Here is a 22,126-nt window from a genome sequence, read left to right as displayed (position 1 = left end):
TAGTGCTCCAGCTTAAGTAAATCTCCCCCATTGACTCAGAGCAAGCAAGCATTGAGCCAGTGAAATCTAAAAAGCCTGAATTCCCACTCTGCCTATTTGTGCCAGGTTAGAGAATCCCTAGGTTGTAAAAAAGAAAAATGGCTGCAAAATTTCTTCTTTCTTTCTTTCTTTCTTTCTTTCTTTCTTTCTTTCTTTCTTTCTTTCTTTCTTTCTTTCTTTCTTTTTTTCTTTCTTTCTTTCTTTTCTTTCTTTCTTTTCTTTCTTTTTTTCTTTTCTTTCTTTCTTTTCTCTTTCTTTCTTTCTTTCTTTCTTTCTTTCTTTCTTTCTTTCTTTCTTTCTTTCTTTCTTTCTTTCTTTCTTTCTTTCTTTCTTTCTTTCTTTCTTTCTTTCCTTCTTTCTTTCCTTCTTTCTTTCTTTCCTTCTTTCTTTCCTTCTTTATTTCTTCCCTTCTTTCCTTCTTTCTTAAACTTCTTTTCATAGATTTCTCTTTAAATGTTAGAAAAACACTGTGGCCTTCAAACACTCAAATTTTCTTTTAGCATCAGTGTATATTTATGAAATGCAAGGTATGTGCCAAATCATACCTTGCCTTTTTACGTGTATTGTGGACTTATGCCCATGTAGAGTTGAAGTGTTGCTGTTATGCAACAATATTATCCAAGTAGAGTTAAACTGTATCTCAAAACTAGTGCTACGTACTACCCTCCTAAACTTTAAGCTATTAGTGTTTAACTGGAAGAATTTGTTTTGCAAAATAGTTCAAAGGTATTTTTCAAAGTGGAAAATTCTGAAGTGATATGCCCTAACTGTCGGTTCACACAGGGGCAAAACGACTTGCAGGCCGACTCACAGAGGCGACCTGCACATGACTTCAGCGACGACTTGCTAATACGACTACTGTATAGAAGTCAATGCAAGTCGCCTGAAGTCGGCCCAAAAATAGTACAGGAACCTTTTTCTAATTCAGAGTGACTTGCGTCGCTCCTATTAGAAAGGTTCCATACTACAGAATGGGACGCGACTTGTCAGGCGGCTAAGTCCCCTGACAAGTCGCCCCTGTGTGAATCGGGGCTAAAGGAAAAATATGAATAATATCTTACATAAACAATTATAATCAACAATTTAATGTTAAGAACATTTCAAACTATATATGAGAATGGGTAACCACCACCTTCCCCCTTTCCCTTGTAATCATTTCAAAGCTTTCTGCCAATGTGCATTTTCAGTTATTGACAATGCTGATCCAGAAGCATATATTGCTATTCCAAGAGCTTGATCAATTTTCTCCCGAACATTTTCTCTATACATGACGATATTGTGTATTTTTGTGAGGCAGTGGTTTGTAACACTTCCTTACCTGAAGATGCTGCTGGTGAAAAAACATTTTGTGATGATCCAGAAGCAGCTGAAAGAGTGTTTCTATAAGGAGAACTCTGGAAGGAAAAGCTACTTGCACTTCAGTAATGGTACTCATCATTTCATTCCATAAAGCATTATGTAATGTCTTTAGATATCCTCTGGCATACAAGGATGTGTTTTGTCATCCTTGTAGAATTCGGATAAGAATATTTGTTTCCACAATATATGCAAATTGTAGCTTTGCTCTCAGCAGACATGTTTCCAAATTCGAGATGCTGGTCTCACCCTACTGAGAGGAGGAAAAGAAAAAACGATTTACTGACCAGATTATAGGTAAACATTATGCTGTTATGGTGGAGAACATTGGAATTATTTAAAAGCTATAAAGATAAACTAACTTGTCAGACAAATTGATCCTCTTACCTGTCATTTGAGGCCTGAGAGGACAAAAACTATCATTTGCTGAGTCCCAACAATCACCCAACTGTAAGAGGTACAAGATGTAGCCCACAAGCAAACTAAACTGGAGTCTTCCCCCTGCAGTGCCCCCTAGTGACAGAAACGCATATTTCTCTTGTTTGAGAACTGCATAGCCAAAGCTCCTTTGGCTCTGCTTCTCCTATGGATCACAGGAGCACAGTTCATTCTGCACTCCTGTGGCTAAAGGCTGCTGTCGGCTGATGTCATTAAGTCGGTATAGGCTGGGGAAAGATCTTGACTTTACAATCGGGATCCACCCAGATGCCTGGATCGGCAGCTGCTTAGGTTGGCCACCCATGATGCAAATTTATTTCCTGCAACCACGGGTGCACAGACAGTATTGACAGGGGAATCATCAATTGTCTTCTTCCAGCAAGGGGACGGGCGGGGGAAGACATCCCCGCTGGGAGAAGACAGTGATTATTGCTAGCGGCTATTGCAGCTGCTAGCAATAATTGCAAGAGAATCCGGCACACTGGTTGTACCCAAGTTGATAGATCGATCAACTTGGTACATTCAACCTACCCATTAATGGTTCAAATCGTGGCTGGTTCCTGCTGAACCGGCCGAGAGTTGAACCTTGAACCTTTGCCGCCCCTCCCGCCCCCTCCACAGCCCAGTTCTCCAGTGAGCACTTGAGGGGCAGAGCAGAGAGCCGGTGACTGGTAGCCATCACTCTCTGCTCAAAACAGAGGGGAAGAACTGAGGTATCAGCGATGTTTGATCATTCAGTTCTTGGGGTAGAACCGATGGGGGACAGCTGAAGCTGGTATCTGTGCTGCAGCCATCTAGGTGATTATGATTTTTATTTTTCTGTATTCCAGCACTTCTCTTTTAATATGCACAGAATGCTACTTAAAGTCAGCAGAGGCTGCCTATGGTCTCTGCTTCAACTCCCTCTTATGTAACAGTGGACTCTGATTGTGACCCTGATGTAAGGAGAGCTCAGATGATGACCCTCATATAACAGAGGCTCTGATGGGGATCCGAATGGGGGCCCTGTTGTAAGGAGGATTCAAATGGTGGCCCTGATGTAAGGGAGGCTTTGATGGGGACTCTGATGTAAGGGGGGCTCAAATGGGGACCTTGATGTTAGGGAGGCTCTGATGGGGACTCTGATGTAGAGGAAGCTCAAATGGGAACCTTGATGTAAGGTGGCCCAAGTACCGAAACATTTGAAGACCCCTTCTCTATAGCAAGAGCTGTGTGCACCTGTATACTGGTATATAAAACTGTCTAATACCCTCTTAAATTTGTGCATCATTAAAGGTATTTTGTAATATTGTTTATTATTTATGCATTAACCACTTACGGACCGCCCGCCGCAGTTTTACATCAGCTGTTTGAAGGAGGATATCGTTGTTATGGCAGTAGCTAGCTGCCATAACCCTGGTATCCTCTTCTTTAGTGGGCGGTCCGCTACAAGATAAAAGTGGTCTCTGCAGCGGATTCGCCGCAAGATCACTTTTATTGGCTCCAGGGCCCTCCGCCGCTTACCGGAGCCGTCGGCAGCGGCAGAGGTGATCAGGTCCGGTCACTTGCTGGGTATGGAGATGAGTGAGGGGAAGACGGCCCCCACCCGTCTCCATAACAATGCAGGGCGGGAGCGACGTCAAAATGTCACTTCCGCCCGTAGCTCTTAAAGGGCCATTTTTTTTTAATTATTTTTTTAAATGACAATTTTTTTTTTTTTATTGCATTATAGTGTAAATATGAGATCTGAGGTCTTTTTGACTCCAGATCTCATATTTAATAGGTCCTGTCATGCTTTTTTTCTATTACAAGGGATGTTTACATTCCTTGTAATAGGAAAAAAAGTGACAATTTATTTTTTTTTAAACAGTGTAAAAATAAAAAATAAAAGGTAAAATAAATAAGAATTTTTTTTTTTAAAACGCGCCCTGTCCCGACGAGCTTGCGTGCAGAAGCGAACGCATACGTGAGTAGAGCCCACATATGAAAACGGTGTTCAAACCACACATGTGTGGTATCACCGTGATCGGTAGAGTGAGAGCAAAAATTCTAGCCCTAGAACTTCTCTGTAACTCGAAACATGCAACCTGTAGAATTTTTTAAACGTTGCCTATGGAGATTTTTAAGGGTAAAAGTTTGTCGCCTTTTCACGAGCGGTCGCAATTTTGAAGCGTGACATGTTGGGTATCAATTTACTCTGCGTAACATTATCTTTCACAATATAAAAAAAATTGGGCTAACTTTACTGCTGTCTTATTTTTTAATGCAAAAAAGTGTATTTTTTCCAAAAAAAGTGCGCTTGTAAGACCGCTAAGCAAATACGGTCTGACATAAAGTATTGCAATGACTACCATTTTATTCTCTAGGGTGTTATAAAAAAATGTATAATGTTTGGGGGTTCTAAGTAATTTTCTAGCAAAAAAAACTGTTTTTAACTTGTAAACAACAAATCTCAGAAAGAGGCTCGGTCCTTAAGTGGTTAATCTGATGCAAAAAATCTATACATGCTCATGTTTTATATATCCTATTCCTGTGTCTAGTGTTTGGTTGCATATATTCATATTGAGAAGCTTTACTGGCTCATCCCATGCTGTGCTTCATACATAATTGCAAAACATAATTATTGTCTAATTTAACACAGTCAAATGCAAGTTTGTTCTGTAATTTATTTTAAGACTGCGTAGACTTAACAAGGATGCTGTTGGTTACAAAATTTGAACTGTACATGAAATATAATCGCAAAAATATGACATAGCATGCATGTATATTTCATACCCCTTAAACTGACCATTTACCAGTTAGAAGTCCACCATTAAGGGCTAATTAAGTAAAGCAGTTTAATGGGCAAACATAATGTGCAGTTACCAATGTCAGTCAATCAGCTTTTAGATTACTAATATCAGATCAGTAAAATTATGCTGTTTAGCTGCTTTGTGTTACTGCACTTTGCATATTGCTACTCACCTTACTAAATGAACGTGGAAGGGAACTTCATTTTTACCAGCATATTGTATTGTTAATGAACAGGCCAGGATCCAATATTCCTTATGTCAGGTCACCTGAGTCTAGGTGACAGATGCAATTCGATTCCTGGGTCTTAAATCTGCGGATTATGCCCTGCAATGGATCATCTGCAGGTAGCAGCATGTCAGCTGGGTCCATGGCTGATCAAACTGTCAGGTCACCTGAGTCCAGGCGACAGATGCACCCCATTGGGGTCAGGAGTGCACCGCAAGGTAGTGTACCCTACGCCGACTGCTGCAGATGGAGCTCTAGGTGATTCAGGAGAGCAGGTACTCTGGAGCACCAAGACGGATCACACTGGGAGCTAGAGCATGAGATTTCCCAGGGTGCGGAATCTAAGAGTCAGTGGGTGTTCACCAGAGGCCCCTAGTGGTGGGAATGGATTTAGCTGCAGTCTGGCTCCGGTCGCGACCCCCAGGGCCTCCCAGCTCACGCTCACAATAGAGTACAGGAAGGTAGAGAGGAAGCAGCAGACTGCGACAACAAAGAATAGTCAGGAGATAGTCAAAAGTTGGGGCAACAAGCAGGTAAGGATAGTCGAGAAACACGCCAAGGTCGGGATATGAAGCAGACAAGGTCAGTCAAGAACAAACCAAGATCGGTAACTAGAATCAGATGTAGAAAACATAGTAAGGAGCACACGGAAGCCAAACACACAATATTGATCAGCAGGGCTGGCTTGCAGTGCACAGGTTAATATAGTGTTCCCTGATAGGGCCAGGGGTGGAAACATGCTTTGAGGAGAGATTACTTAAGCAAACACGTGAAGGGCGGCTGGTCTCTCAAGCTGAACACATGGAGAGGTAAGCTGACAGACAAACATTACAGCGGATCCATGACAGTATCCCCCTCTTACGAGGCCTCCCCCTCCCCCGCCTGGGCCCAGGCTTAGAGGGAAACCTCAGATGAAACCTCCTCAACAGACGAGGTGTAGTCTACCGGGCGCTCTCGTTCGGCACATCACGGATCTGGTGGACAGATTACTGGGAGGGGTTGGGGAAGACCCAGCTGTCATGGTGCACGTTGGCACCAATGACAAAGTCAGAGGCAGATGGAGTGTCCTAAAGAACAATTTTAGGGACTTAGGGAGCTAAATTGAGGAAAAGGACCTCCAAGGTAGTATTCTCAGGAATACTACCAGTACATCGAGCCACACCAGAAAGGCAGAGGGAGATTAGGGAAGTAAACAAGTGGCTGAAGAGCTGGTGTAGTAAGGTGGGGTTTGGGTTCCTGGAGGACTGGGCCGACTTCTCAGTCGATAACCGGTACTATAGAAGGGACGGACTGCACCTAAATGAGGAGGGTGCAGATCTGCTAGGAATGAAGATGGCCAAAAAGTTAGAGGGGTTTTAAACTAGGTGATTGGGGGGGGGGGTCCAGAGGTAGAGATAGTCAGCACGGAACATATTCCAGAGGGCAGTACTGGGGGCATTAGTGGTAGGTTGACCAAAGCACAAAAACCCAAGGTAAGTATAGTAGCAAGTCCTAGTTGCAATCTCGGAACACCCAATAGGAGGACAATATGCAACCGGTCTAAACTATGTGGCATGTTCACCAATGCCAGGAGCATGGCGAACAAGATGGGTGAACTAGAGATACTGTTGTACGAGGAGGATTTGGATTTTGTGGGAATTTCAGAGACCTGGTTCAACAGCTCTCATGATTGGCTAGCAAACATTCAAGGGTATACCCTTCACCGATAGAGAGGGTAAAAAAGGGGGAGGGGTATGCCTATATATCAAGAATAATGTACAAGTGAATGTGAGAGATGACATCACTGAGGGAGCTAGGGAGGAGGTGGAATCCTTATGGGTAGAGCTCCAAAGAGATGAAGCTAAGGGGAAAATAATACTGGGAGTATGCTATAGGCCCCCTAACCTGAGGGAGGAAGTGGAGACAGATCTCCTATCACAATTTGGATTAGCAGCAAGGATGGGAAGTGTTATCATAATGGGGGATTTTAATTATCCAGACATAGACTGGGCAGAGGGAACCGCGCATTCATTTAAGGCTCGCCAGTTCCTTAATGTCTTGCAGGACAATTTTATGGGTCAGATGGTAGACGCACCAACTAGAAATAAAGCATTACTGGATCTACTGATTACCAACAATACAGACCTGATCACGGATGTGGAAATACGGTGCAATTTAGGTAACAGCGATCACAGGTCAATTTGTTTCAGTATAAATCACACAAATAGGAAACATAAAGGGAATACAAAGACACAGAATTTCAAAAGAGCCAACTTCCCTAAACTACAAACCTTGCTAAAAGGCATAAATTGGGATAAAATATTAGGAACAAAGAACACGGAGGAGAGATGGGTTTGCTTTAAGAGCATATTAAATAAGGGCATTAGCCAATGCATCCCATTGGGTAATAAATTTAAAAGAGCGAACAAAAGTCCTGGATGGCTTAACTCCAATGTAAAAATGCATATAAAAGCAAATGAGAAGGCCTTCAAAAAATTCAAAGTTGAGGGATCATCATCAGCATTCAGACTTTATAAAGAATGTAACAAGAAATGTAAGGGTGCAATTAGGATGGCTAAGATAGAACATGAAAGACACATAGCGGAGGAGAGCAAAAAAAATCCCAAGAAATTCTTTAACCACTTGACCACTGGGCACTTAACCCCCTTAATAACCAGACCAATTTTCAGCTTTTGGTGCTCTCACATTTTGAATGACAATTACTCAGTCATGCAACACTGTATCTATATGAAATTTTTGTCCTTTTTTTCACACAAATAGAGCTTTCTTTTGGTGGTATTTAATCACCGCTGGGTTCTTTATTTTTTGCGCTATAAAAGAAAAAAGACCGAAAAATCTGTAAAAAAAATGCATTTTTCTTCATTTCTGTTATAAAATTTTGCAAATTAGTAATTTTTCTTCATATATTTTGGCCAAAATTTATACCGCTACATATGTTTGGAAAAAATAACCCAAATCGGTGGATATTATTTGGTCTTTGTGAAAGTTATAGAGTCCACAAGCTATGGTGCCAATATCTGAAAATTGGTCACACCTGAAGTACTGACGGCCTATCAAATTTCTTGAGACCCTAACATGCCAGAAAAGTACAAATACCCCCCAAATGACCTCTTTTTGGAAAGAAGACATTCCAAGGTATTTAGAAAGATGCATGGTGAGTTTTTGAGGTTGTCATTTTTTCACACAATTCTTTGCAAAATCAAGTTTTTTTTTTTAATTTTTTTTTTTTTTTTCACAAAACTGTCATATTAGCAGGTTATTTCTCACACACCGCATATGCATACCACAAATTACACCCCAAAACACATTCTGCTATTACTCCTGAGTATGGAGATACCACATGTGTGAGACTTTTACACAACGTGGCCACATACAGAGGCCCAACATGCACGGGAGCACCTTCAGACGTTCTGGAGTGCCCAGGCCAATTCTGACATTTCTCTCCTACATGTAAAAATCATAATTTATTAGCTATAAAATTACATAGAACCCCAAAACATTATATATGCTTTTTTAGCAAAGACCCTAGAGAATACAATGGTGGTCATTGCAACTTTTTATTTTGCACGGTATTTGCGCAGCAATTTTTTTAACGCGTTTTTTTTGGAAAAAAAACAGTTTTGTGCTTTAAAAAAACCAAAACAGTAAAGTTAGCCCAATGTTTTTGCATAATGTGAAAGATGAAGTTACGCCGAGTAAATAGATACCCAACATGTCACCTTTCAAAATTGCACGCGCTTGTGGAATGGCGCCAAACTTTGCTACTCAAAAATCCCCATAGGCGACGCTTTAAAATTTTTTTACTGGTTACATGTTTTGAGTTACAGAGGAGGTCTAGGGCCAAAATCATTGCTCTCGCTCTACCGATCGCAGCAATACCTCACATGTGTGGTTTGAACACCGTTTTCATATGTGGGCGGGACTTACGTATGCGTTCACTTCTGCATGCGAGCACACAGGGACAGGGGCACTTTAAATTTTTTTTTTTTTTTATTGTTCATTTTACTTTATTTATTTTAGTTTGATGCTTTTTCCCAAAAAATTTTTTTTTGACCACTTTTATTCCTATTACAAGGAATGTAAACATCCCTTGTAATAGGAATATGGCATGACAGGTCCTCTTTACAGTGAGATATGAGGTCAATAAGACCTCACATCTCACCTCTAGGCTGGGAAGCCTGAGAAAAAAAAAAAAAAAAAAAAAGATCCTGGCTTTGATCGTAGCGGTGAGTGGGTAGAAGCACCGGAGGGCGGCGGGAGGGGGGGACATCCCCTCTCGCCTCCCGTTAGAATGATCAAGCAGTGGAACAGCCACTATGATAATTCATATGGTGTAGGGAATCGCTGGCTGAAAAAGCTGATATCTGAATGATGCCTGTAGCTGCACCCATCATTCAGATATCCCCGCACAAAGTCAAGGACGTTGTATGACAGCTGGCGGGCGGGAAGTGGTTAAAACGCATTTTTTTTTTTTTAACACAAAGTTGTCCATTTATACAATTTATAATTCTTCCACAGCCTGGCCACATACAGAGGCCGAGTACAGCCGAGTATGGCTGAGCATGGCAGGGTATGGCTGAGTATGGCTCAGCATGGCAGGGTATGGCAAGGTATGGCTGGGTATGGCTGGGTATGGTTGAGTATTGCAGGGTATGGCGGGGTATTGCAGAGTATGGGGGGTATTGCAGAGTATGGCAGGGTATTGCAGGGTATCGCCGAGTATGACTAGGTATGGCTGGGTATCACCGAGTATGGCAGAGTATGGCAGGGTATTGCAGGGTATTGCGAGGTATTGCAGAGTACTGCGGGGTATTGCAGAGTATTGTGGGGTATTGCAGAGTATTGTGGGGTATTGCAGAGTATTATGGGGTATTGCAGAGTATTGCAGAGTACTGCGGGGTATTGCAGAGTACTGCGGGGTATTGCAGAGTATTGTGGGGGTATTGCAGAATATTGTGGGGGTATTGCAGAGTATTGTGGGGTATTGCAGAGTATTGCAGGGCATTGCAGAGCATTAGGGATGGCTGAGCATGGATGGATGGATGGCTGGATGTCACTGTGCAGCGCTGTGGGCACTACACATCCAGCCCACAGCACTGCAGCCATCCATCCATCCCCCTCTGCGCTCACAGTGTACCGATCGGTACATGGGAGGGGAGGAGAGGAACCGGCGTCATGAGATGACGCCGGTTTGTTTACATGTGATCGCTCCGTCATTTGACGGAGCGATCACATGGTAAACGGCCGCGATCAGCAGCCATTTACCGGGATCCGGTCACGGATGTGTTCGGGTGCGCGTCCCAGGGGGCGCGCGAGAGGGGAATTCTGGGAGGACGTCATAGTACGCCCTCCCAGAGTTAAGCAACCGCCCTGCAGCCGTCATTCGGCTATGGGCCGGTTGTTAAGTGGTTAAGTATGTAAACAGTAAAAAAGGGAGGACAGACCATATTGGCCCCATAAAGAATGAGGAAGGACATCTGGTTACAAAGGATGGGGAGATGGCGAAGGTATTGAATTTATTCTTCTCCTTAGTCTTCACAAGGGAATCGGGGGGCTTCAGTAACCAAAACTGCAGTGTTTATCCTCATGACACATCACAGGAAGCACCTCCATGGTTAACAGAGGACAGAATTAAAATTAGACTTGAGAAACTTAACATTAATAAATCACCGGTACCAGATGGTTTGCATCTGAGGGTACTTAGGGAACACAGTCAAGTGATTTCCAGACCGATGTTCCTAATTTTCACAGACAGTCTACTGACTGGAATGGTACCAGCTGATTGGAGAAAAGCAATGTAGCACCAATATTTAAAAAGGGCTCGAAATACATCCCTGGGAGTTACAGACCAGTTAGCCTAACATCAATAATATGTAAACTCTTGGAGGGGATGATAAGGGACTATATACAAGATTTTAGTAATGAGAACGGTATCATTAGCAGTAATCAGCATGGATTCATGAAGAATCGTTCTTGCCAAACCAATCTACTAACCTTCTATGAGGAGGTGAGTTGCCAGCTAGATAAAGGAAGGCCCATAGACGTGGTGTATCTGGATTTTGCAAAAGCATTTGACACAGTTCCCCATAAACTTTTACTGTACAAAATAAGGTCCGTTGGCATGGACCATAGGGTGAGTACATGGATTGAAAACTGGCTACAAGGGCGAGTTCAGAGGGTAGTGATAAATGGGGAGTACTCGGAATGGTCAGGGGTGGGTAGTGGGGTTCCCCAGGGTTCTGTGCTGGGACGAATACTATGTAATTTGTTCATAAACGACCTGGAGGATGGGATAAACAGTTCAATCTCTGTATTTGCAGACGGTACTAAGCTAAGCAGGGCAATAACTTTTCCGCAGGATGTGGAAACCTTGCAAAAAGATCTGAACAAATTAATGGGGTGGGCAACTACATGGCAAATGAGGTTCAATGTAGAAAAATGTAAAATAATGCATTTGGGTGGCAAAAATATGAATGCAATCTATACACTGGGGGGAGAACCTCTGGGGGAATCTAGGATGGAAAAGGACCTGGGGGTCCTAGTAGATGATAGGCTCAGCAATGGCATGCAACGCCAAGCTGCTGCTAACAAAGCAAACAGAATATTGACATGCATTAAAAAGGGGATCAACTCCAGAGATAAAACGATAATTTTCATGCTCTACAAGACTCTGGTCCGGCTGCACCTAGAGTATGCTGTCCAGTTCTGGGCACCAGTCCTCAGGAAGGATGTACTGGAAATGGAGCGAGTACAAAGAAGGTCAACAAAGCTAATAAAGGGTCTGGAGGATCTAAGTTATGAGGAAAGGTTGCGACGTATTCTCTCTGGAGAAGACACGCTTGAGAGGGGATATGATTTCAGTATACAAATACCGTATTGGTGACCCCACAATAGGAATAAAACTTTTTCGCAGAAGAGAGTTTAACAAGACTCGTGGCCACTCATTAAAATTAGAAGAAAATTGGTTTAACCTTAAACTAAGTAGAGGGTTCTTTACTGTAAGTGTGGCAAGGATGTGGAATTCCCTTCCACAGGCGGTGGTCTCAGTGGGGAGCATCGATAGCTTCAAGAAACTATTAGATGAGCACCTGAATAGCCGCAACATACAGGGATATACAATGTAATACTAACACATAATCACACATAGGTTGGACTTGATGGACTTGTGTCTTTTTTCAACCTCACCTACTATGTAACCTCAGATGCAGTGATCCAAGACCTCTCCTCAGGACCAAACCCTTTCCAATACACAAGGTACTGAAGAATGCCTCTACAATGCATAGAAACCAGGATTTGACTAACCTTGTACTCCTGATTATCCTCAGAAACCGGGGCCGCGGTAGGGAGAGGATGAGAGAACTTATTGAGGACTAAAGGCTTCAGAAGGGCAATATGGAAGGAGTTAGAGATTTTGGCTCTTTTAGGAATCTGAAGTTTCAAACAAACCGGGTTCAGTTTAGAGGTTGTAGTGTATGGACCAATGATGCCTGATTTTGTCCCCTGGCTGTAGAGAAGGCGGTTTACGCCTGCGATGGTGGGCAAAGCCTTTAAATTTGTCAGCAGCTGCCCAGAGGGAATCATGAATGTTACCCCAAATGGAATTGAGCCGTAGCCAAAGCTGGAATGTCTGGAGAACAGGTCATGGGAAGAGGGAGTTGAGGGTGTTTTCCATAAACTGTGAAAAAGGGTGTCTTCTGAGAACTGGTATTTACATGATTGTTGTGAGAGAATTCTGCCCACAGAAGTAGAGAGGACCAATCGTCATGATGAACAGAGACTAAGGTGCAGAGAAAATACACTGTATTCAGTTTAGCTAGATTCATTCCTGTTATTCTCTTCCTAATAAACTGATAGGCAGGCAGGTGTTTTTACAGTATTTACAGTTAGTGTACTGTGTCCTTTGCACAGTGTGCACCTAAAGCTACCTGAAGACAATTGCTGGTGTTCTTCTGATCCTATTAATACCACAGGCAGGCAGCTGCAGTATTTACAGTTAGTGTACTGTGTCCTTTGTACAGTGTGCACCTAAAGCTACCTGAAGACAATCACTGGTGTTCTTCTGATCCTATTAATACCACAGGCAGGCAGCTGCAGTATTTACAGTTAGTGTACTGTGTCCTCTGTACAGTGTGCACCTAAAGCTACCTGAAGACAATTGCTGGTGTTCTTCTGATCCTATTAATACCACAGGCAGGCAGCTGCGGTATTTACAGTTGGTGTACTGTGTCCTCTGCACAGTGTGCACCTAAAGCTACCTGAAGACAATTGCTGGTGTTCTTCTGATCCTATTAATACCACAGGCAGGCAGCTGCAGTATTTACAGTTAGTGTACTGTGTCCTCTGCACAGTGTGCACCTAAAGCTACTTGAAGACAATTGCTGGTGTTCTTCTGATCCTATTAATACCACAGGCAGGCAGCTGCAGTTTTTACAGTTAGTGTACTGTGTCCTCTGCACAGTGTGCACCTAAAGCTACCTGAAGACTATTGCTGGTGTTCTTCTGATCCTATTAATACCACAGGCAGGCAGCTGCAGTATTTACAGTTGGTATATTGTGTCTTCTGCCCAGTGTGCACCTAAAGCTACATGAAGACAATTGCTGGTGTTCTTCTTATCCTATTAATACCACAGGCAGGCAGCTGCAGTATTTACAGTTAGTGTACTGTGTCCTCTGCACAGTGTGCACCTAAAGCTACCTGAAGACAATTGCTGGTGTTCTTATACTAATAATACTACAGGCAGACAGTTGATTCTGCTAGCTGCAGTATAATCAGTATATATATACATCCCAGATTTGTGCAGCTGCATCTCACTGTAGGCCATTAGTATGTCTGGAAGGCCAACAAGGAGAGGCAGCTGGCCGCGTTGAGCTGCAACATGCCGAAGACTTGGTAGAGTGGATGATCAAGCCATCCTCATCTTCCTAATCCTCTCACCCAGGCTCAGGGTACTTTGTCTGGCAAAGCATCTGCCAACGCGGCCTCTTCCCTCGGCTCAATGGCATCAGTCACTCCTTCCCTAGCACCAACATGTTCTCCTGAGGAGTCCCACTGACCACAGTGTTGGGTACATGCTCCAGGAGGATGCCCAGCATTTTGAAGGCTCTGATGATGGTACCCAGCTAGAGGAAGGCAGTAACGTGAGCCCAGAAAAAGGGGGTGCCCAAGAAGGACAGCAATCTGGCAGTCATGTTTCCCCAGCTCCAGCATACTGCCAGGTTTGCTCCAGTGATGAGGAGGGAGGGGATGATGAGGAAGTCACTGACTCCACGTGGGTGCCTGATAGGAGAGAGGAGGAAGAGGCACATCTCCAACGAGGCAGGATGCCCTCCAGGGGCCAGCTTAAAGGCAGCACACCGACTGCAGCACACCGACTGCATCACACCGAAGAGCTCCGCATGTGCAAGGCACTGCTGTCTCTGCGCGCTATTCCAAAAGTTCTTTGGTGTGGGCCTTTTTTGAGACGAGTGCATCAGATCACACCGCTGTTATTTGCAACATATGTCTCAAGCGTATCTCGCGTAGCCAAAACATCACCTGCTTGGGCACCACATGCTTGACCAGACATATGTCGACCTGCCATGCAGTTCGTTGGCAAGCGTACCTAAAAGACCCACACCAAAGAACAAAGCGGACCTCTCCTTGTTCCTCATCAGCTGGGATTTCCAACCCCACTATAGGTGTGTGTGTGAATGGATTAGGTGTGTCACAGCCAAGTACTTGCGGGCAATCTGTTATCAGTACACCAACGTCAGATTGTACCATGCAAATTTCCCTGCCCCAGCTGCTGCACCGCCGAAAGAAGTTTGCAGCCAGCCATCCACATGCCCAGCGGTTGAATGCTAGCTTTGCTAAATTGCTAGCACTTCAACTGTTGCCTTTTCAGTTGGTAGACTCTGCCCCCTTCCGTGTGTTTGTGGAATGTGCGGTTCCTCAGTGGCAGGTTCCCAAACACCACTTTTTCTCATGGAAGGCAATTCCAGCTCTCTACTGGCATGTGGAAGGCAATCTCTTGGCCTCGCTGGACAGGGCGGTCAACGGTAAGGTGCATATTACCGCTGACTCATGGTCCAGCAGGCATGGACAAGGAAGTTACCTATCTTTCACGGCGCATTGGGTGACTCTGCTGGCAGCTGGGAAGGATGCAGGACAAGGTGCAGTAGTGTTGGAGGTTGTTCCACCACCACGCTTCCAAAATGCTACTACTGGTGATTCTGACACACCTCTCTCCTCCACCCCCTCCTCTTCTTCTTCCTCCATGGCCTCTTCCTGTGCTTTGTCCTCGGAACCAGCGGTGCTCTGTAGGCGTTCAAGGGGCTACGCAAGTATGCAGGCAAAAAGATGCCATGCGGTGCTTGAGCTGGTGTGCTTGGGGGACAGGAGCCACACTGGGGAAGAGATTCTGTCAGCTCTGCAGGGGCAGGCTCAGAGGTGGTTGATGCCACGCCAGCTTAAGGCAGGAATGGTGGTTTGCGACAATGGCACCAACCTCCTCTCCGCCCTCCGACAGGGACAACTGACCCATGTGCCCTGTTTGGCTCACATCCTTAACTTGGTGGTGCAGCGGTTCTTGGGCAGGTACCCGGGCTTACAGGATGTCCTGAGGGAGGCCAGGAAAGTCTGTGTGCATTTCCGCCGGTCATATAATGCCAGTGCTCAGCTGGCTGACCTCCAAAAGGAATTTAACCTGCCCAAGAACCGCCTAATCTGTGACATGCCCACCAGGTGGAACTCAACGTTGGCCATGCTGCAGTGGCTGCACACGCAGCAGAGGGCCATCAATGAGTACCTGTGCGACTATGGCACCAGGACAGGGTCAGGGGAACTTGTTTTTTTTTCCCCATGCCAGTGGGCCATGATCAGGGATGCATGCACTGTCCTGTCACCATTTGAGGAGGCCACGAGGATGGTGAGCAGTGACAGTGCATGCATCAGTGACATTGTCCCTCTTGTCCACCTATTGGAGCACACGCTGCGTGGAATAATGGACAGGGCACTTGAGGCAGAACAGAGACAGGAAGAGGAGGACTTCCTTACCTTTCAAGGCCCCCTTTATCCAGACAGTGTTCCTGCGTGCCCACCGATTACACAGGAAGAGGAGGAGGAGGAGGATTGTGTCAGCATTGAGGTGGAGCCTAGCACTCAGCATCAGCAGCAGTCTTCAAAGGATCATTTACAGTCCGAAGAAACCCATGGACTTGTACGTGGCTGGGAGGAGGTGGCTGCGGATCATGTCATCCTTAGTGACCCAGAGGACTCTGGACCGAATGCCTCAGCAAACCTACGCTGCATGGCCTCCCTGATTCTCGTATTCATGGTATCAAGGAGAGGGATCATTACTGGCTGGCAACCCTCCTTGATCCACGTTACAAGGGTAAGGTTGCAGACCTTATCTTGCCGTCACAGAGGGAGCAGAGGATGAAACATCTTCAGGAGGCCTTGCAGAAAGGTTTGTGCAATGTGTTCCCAGAGACTGGGAGGTTACAAATTCCTGTTCCTGGACAACGTGTTGCTGAGGCTTCGGTCAGTCAAAGAAGGAGCGGTGGAGAAGGTGGCCGTCTGATCGATGCGCTCAGACAATTTTTTAGTCCGCAACCCCAAGGTATGATCGGTTCCAGCAACCATCGCCAGCGTCTGTTTTACATGGTGCAGGAATACCTAGGGGCTTTCCCCCCGAAAATCCTCTGGGTTACTGGGTCTTGAGGATGGATCACTGGCCAGAGCTTGAGCAGTATGCAATTGAGCTACTGGCCTGTACTGCATCCAGCATTCTTTCAGAAAGCACATGAGGTGCTGCTGGAGGCTTTGTAACCGATCACAGGGTGCGCCTGTCCACCGACTTGGTCGATTGACCTTCATAAAAATGAATCAGTCTTGGATCACCACCAGCTACCAAGCACCTGATGCTGATGTAACAGAATATTTTTTTTTGAAATGTCAGATCCCTTCAAGATTGCCTTTGCTGATGCTGAGTGACTATCCTCTTCCTCCTCAATGATCATGCTGACAGCTTGACGGAAGTAGCCTCTGTGTCTACAGTGCTGATCGTGGACATGGTGCATCCTCTGTAGGTGCTCGTAGGGCACGCTTGTCCTTTTTTTCTGCTGCTGGCCGTGTTATTGAGCCAGAACATGCAGAAGAGTTGGTGGAGTGGATAAAGCCGTCCTCATCCTCCTCATCCTCTGTCACCCAGGCTCAGAGTAGTTTTTAGCTTCCAATGCAGCTACCAAAGCGGCCTATTCCACCGGCTCCTTCCACAGTTACTCCTTCCATAGCCCCACCATCATGCACGGAGGAGTCCCCAGAACTATTCGATCACAGTGTCAAGTACATGCTGCTGGAGGATGCACAGCGATTTGAAGGCTCTGATGTTGGTCCCCCGGGAAAGGAAGGGAGTTTTGTGAGCCTAGAGAAAGGGAGTGCCAAGAAGGACAAGAAACTGGCAGTTGTGTTCCCCCAGCAGCAGCATACTGCCATGTTTTCTCCAGTGACGAGGAGGGAGGGGATGATTAAGTCACTGACTCTACTTGGGTGCCTAAGAGAAGGGAGGAGGAGGAGGCACAACACCAATGAGGCAGGATGTCCTCTAGGGGGCAGCTTAAGGGCAGCCACACTATTGCATCACACTGCAGAGCTCCACAGGTGCAGGGCGCTGCTGACTTCCCGCTGACTTTTAAAAGTTCCTTGGTGTGGGCCTTTTTCAACACGTGTGCAGCAGATCGCATCGTTGCTGTTTGCAACCTATGTCTGAAACGGATCAAGCGTGAGCAGAACAGCAGCCGCTTAGGTACCACATGCTTGACCAGACATATGATGACCTGCCATGCAGTCCGTTGGCAACAGCACTTGAAAGACCCACATCAAAGAAAAAGGAGGACTTCTCCTTGCTCCTCTGGGATCTACAACTCTACTATACCTCCAGTCCTCTCAAAGACCTGCACTGAGAGGAATGAAGGTATAGCAATAGGTGTCCCAAGTACTTACAGCCAATCTGCTAGCAGTATACCACCACCTGATTTTAGCAGGCAAATTTCCCTACCCCAGTTGATGCACCATAAAAAGAAATTTGGTCCCAGCCATCCATATGCTCAGCGTCTGAATGGTATCTTGGCCAAATTGCTAGCACTGCAACTGCTGCCTTTTCAGCTGGTAGACTCTGCCCCCTTTCATGAATTTGTGGAATGTGCTGTACCTCAGTGGCAGGTTCCAAAATGCCATTTCTTTTCACGGATAGCCATTCCGGCTCTCTACCGGCATGTGCAAGGCAATGTTTTGGCCTCGTTGGACAGGGCGGTCAGCAGTAAGGTGCATATTACCGCTGACTCATGGTCCAGCAGGCATGGGCATGGATGTTACCTTTCCTTCACGGTGCACTGGGTAACTCTGCTGGCAGCTGGGAAGGATGCAGGACAGGGTTCAGTATTGTTGGAGCTTGTTCCACCACCACGCTTTCAAAATGCTAGTGGTAATTCTGCCACAGCTCTCTCCTCCACCCCTCCTCTTCTTCTTCCTCTATGGCCTCTTCTGCAGATTTGTCCTCTGAACCAGCGAGGCTCTGTAAGCATTCAAGGGGCTACGCAAGCAGCCAGGCAAAAAGATACCATGTGGTGCTTGAGTTGGTCTGCTTAGGGGACAGGAGCCACACTGGGGCAGAGATTCTGTTAGCTCTGCAGGCAGGCTCAAAGGTGGTTGATGCCACGCCAACTTCAGCCATTAATGGTTGTATGTGACAATGGGACCAACCATCTCTCAGGCCTCCGACAGGGACACTTAACCCATGTTCCATGTTTGGCACACGTCCTGAATTTGGTGGTGCAGCGTTTCTTGAGCAGGTACCCAAGCTTACAGGATCTCCTGAGGCAGGCCAGAAAAGTCTGTGGTCCTTTCCACAGGACATACAATGCCAGTGCTCGGCTGGCTGACATTCAAAGGGAATGCAACCTTCCCACCAACCGCCTCATTTGTGACATGCCCACCAAGTGGAACTCAACGTTGGCAATGCTGCAGAGGTCACACGCAGCACAGGGCCATCAATGAGTACCTGTGCGAGTATGGCACCAGGACAGGGTCAGGGGAGCTTTGCTTCTTTTCGCCATGCCAGTGGCTACTGATCAAGGATACATGCACTGTACTGTCATCATTAGAGGAGGCCACGAGGATGGTGAGCAGCGACAATGCATGTATCAGTGACACTGTGCCTCTTGTCTTCCTGTTGGAGCACATGCTTCAAGGAATAATGGACAGGGCACTTGAGGCAGAACAGCTGGTGGAAGAGGAGAACTTCCTTAGCTCTCAAGGCCCCCTTTATCCAGATAGCATTACTGTGGGCCCGCCAAACACACAGGAAGAAGAGGAGGAGGAGGAGGAGGATTGTGTCAGCATGAACGTGGAAGATAATACTCAGCAGCAGTCTTAAAGGGATGGTTTTCAGTCCTCAGAAACCAAAAGAGTTGTACGTGGCTGGGAGGAGGTTGTTACAGATCATGTGATCCTTAGTGACCCAGAGGACTCTGAATTGAGTGCCTCGGCAAACATATTCTGCATGTCCTCCCTGATTCTGCAAAGCCTGCGAAAGGACCCTAGGATTCACGATATCAAGGAGAAGGATCATTACTGGCTGGCAACCCTTCTTGATCCACTAAGGTTGCAGAACTCATCCTGCCTTCGCAGAGGGAGCAGAAGATGAAACATCTTCAGGAGGCCTTGAAGAAAGGTTTGTGTAATGCATTTCCAGACCCTGTGAAGGCCTGTCCTGCATCCAGCGTTCTTTCTGAATGCACATTCAGTGCTGCTGGAGGGTTTGTAACGGACCACAGAGTGCGCCTGTCCACAGACTCAGTTGATAGGCTCGCATTCATAAAAAAAAGTCTTGGATCAGCAGCTATCAAGCACCTGATGCTGATGTAACTGATTTGAATTTTCTATGGATGTGGGATCCCACCACCAAAGGGGCAATTTTTCTGCCCCCTGTTTAACAGGGGCATGAAATTACAGTGTTTGATAAAGTATTTCTCAGCAGGGCCTGTTCCTACGCTCACCAAGAGTAACTGTGAGGGCTTACAGAGTTCTAGTACCACCAACACCTAAGGGACAATTTTCTGCAGATTATATAGGGCAGGCCATATAGTATATATACTGCTGTTGAGAGTATATAGTGCCTGGGGGCCTGGGGGACCCCCACGCCATTTTTTTAAAATTTGGATGCGGGGTTCCCCTTAATATCCATACCAGACCCAAAGGGCCTGGTGATGGATTGGGGGGGGACCCATGCCGTTTTTTTTCAATTTTTCAATTGATTTTCATCTATATTTCCGGGACCCAACAATACGTTACAGGCGCGAGCAGTTTTGAATGACTGTTTTTCCTTTAGAAATGTCATTTAGCTGTGGAATTGTTCTAAACATGGGAAAATTGCTCCACTTTACAGGCATATTATAGACACCTCCCAGGCACGATATTTAAAGGAATATTTCATTTTTATTGTTTCACTTTAAGCATCACTGCTCCCGAAAAAATGGCCGCTTTTAAAACTTTTTTTTGCATTGATACATGTCCCCTGGGGCAGGACCCAGATCCCCAAACACTTTTTATGGCAATAACTTGCATAAAAGCCTTTAAAATTAATACTTTTGATTTTTCATGTTCGTGTCCCATAGACTTTCACGTGTTCGAACAAATATTTTGCCTGTTCGCATGTTCCAAACCGGGGGGTGTTCGGCTCATCCCTATCAAGAACAAGCCAAGATTGGTAACTAGAATCAGATGTAGAAAACACAGCAAGGAGCACACGGAAGCCAAACACACAATATTGATCAGCAGGGCTGGCTTGCAGTGAACAGGTTAATATAGTGTTCCCTGATAGGGCCTGGAGTGGAGCCATGCTTTGAGGAGAGATTACTTAAGCAATCAGGTGAAGGGCTGCTGGTCTCTCAAGCTGAACACATGGAGAGGTAAGCTGACAGACAAACATTACTGTGGATCCATGACACCTTATGACGCTAGGCATGAATATATAACAGATTTCTACATTATTTATTTATCACAGGGATTTATATAGCTCACAATTTAATCAAACTTTGCAGATTGTACATTCATATCAGTCTCTGCCCTTTAAAGAAATTATAATCCAAGGACCCTGCTTACCATACATGCAAAGACATGCTAGGGCCAAGTTAGACAGCAGCTAGTTAACCTACCAGCATGTCTTTTGAGTGTGGAAGGAAACCAAAGTACCTGCAGGAAATCCATGCAAGCACAGAAAGAACATGCAAACTCCATGCAGATTGTATCCCGACTGGGAAATGGGTTGATGGACTTATCAAGCATTATTTTCAATTAGCAATTGTTTGTGCATACATCTAGTATGTATTACATTAAAGGAGAAGTAGGACCAAAGCTCTTTTGGCCAAACCTATTTTGTGGGTCACAGGAGTACACTTAGTTCTGCACTCCTGTGACCCAGATTCAGCTGACAGACTAAAGTCCGCTGTTGGCTGACGTCACTCTGCTGGTCCAGGCTCTGGAGGGATGCTGTCTTTAATGTCAGAATGACTGAGTGGCAGCTGGCTCAGCCTTCCAGCATGCCGCTAAGAGCCTGAGCCATCTGCTCCTTCCCCTTCCACATCTTGGCACTCCAGTGAGTGCTGGAGGGGCAGAGCACAGAGCCAGTGACTGATAGTCACTGGCTCTCTACTCACTGAAGACCAAGAACTGAGCTATCAGCCTAGGTGAGTATTTATGTTTGTTATTTTGAAATCCCACACTACTCTTTTAAATAAATGTGTTACTGTTCAAATATAACCTTTAACGATTTTAGATGAGCTCCACAAGAAAGTTGTCTATCAATATAGCAATTGGTTTTGTTTATGAAGTTATCAGGTTCTGTTCTGTATTGTCAATGTGTACAGTATACACAGAAGGCATTTTGTGTATTTTATTTTGTGTATTTTATTACTGGTTTCTTTCTTTTAGTCCCCAGTGCTCCACGACATGTTACTTTTTTAAGCATTGACTCTACAAGTGTCACATTGCAGTGGAATAGACCAGACCAGACAAATGGGTATTTAAAGAACTACAAAATCACAGCTCAGCTTCTTTCCACTGAATGTTATGACTGGAACTTTGGTGAATGTGTTGAGACAAGCAAGGACTTCTACTCGTATGGAGACAATATTGTTGAGAAGACAATTTATGGCTTAAAAAAGTACAGATGGTATAGATTTAAAGTTAGTGCTAGCACTAATGCCGGATATGGTACATCCTCATCGTGGATAAATGTGCATACTTTATCTGGTCGTA

The 22,126-nt window shown here is 45.2% G+C and overlaps 1 protein-coding gene across 2 annotated transcripts in view; it reads left to right on the top strand.

The window, feature by feature from the left end:
- Positions 1–22,126, top strand: part of PTPRQ (protein tyrosine phosphatase receptor type Q) — a 450,263-nt gene that overhangs the window by 279,629 nt on the left and 148,508 nt on the right. Inside the window, exon 25 of one of the 2 annotated variants that reach the window (XM_073620247.1) lies at positions 21,800–22,123. The exons of the other annotated variant lie outside the window; for it this stretch is intronic. Within the exon in view, the coding sequence (XP_073476348.1) occupies positions 21,800–22,123 (324 nt within the window). The remainder of the gene's footprint in view (positions 1–21,799; positions 22,124–22,126) is intronic. 2 annotated transcript variants of the gene reach the window in all.

Source organism: Aquarana catesbeiana, linkage group LG03, assembly GCF_042186555.1.
Source record: "Aquarana catesbeiana isolate 2022-GZ linkage group LG03, ASM4218655v1, whole genome shotgun sequence".
NCBI lineage: Eukaryota > Metazoa > Chordata > Amphibia > Anura > Ranidae > Aquarana > Aquarana catesbeiana.
This window is presented reverse-complemented; position numbering and strand designations above follow the sequence as displayed.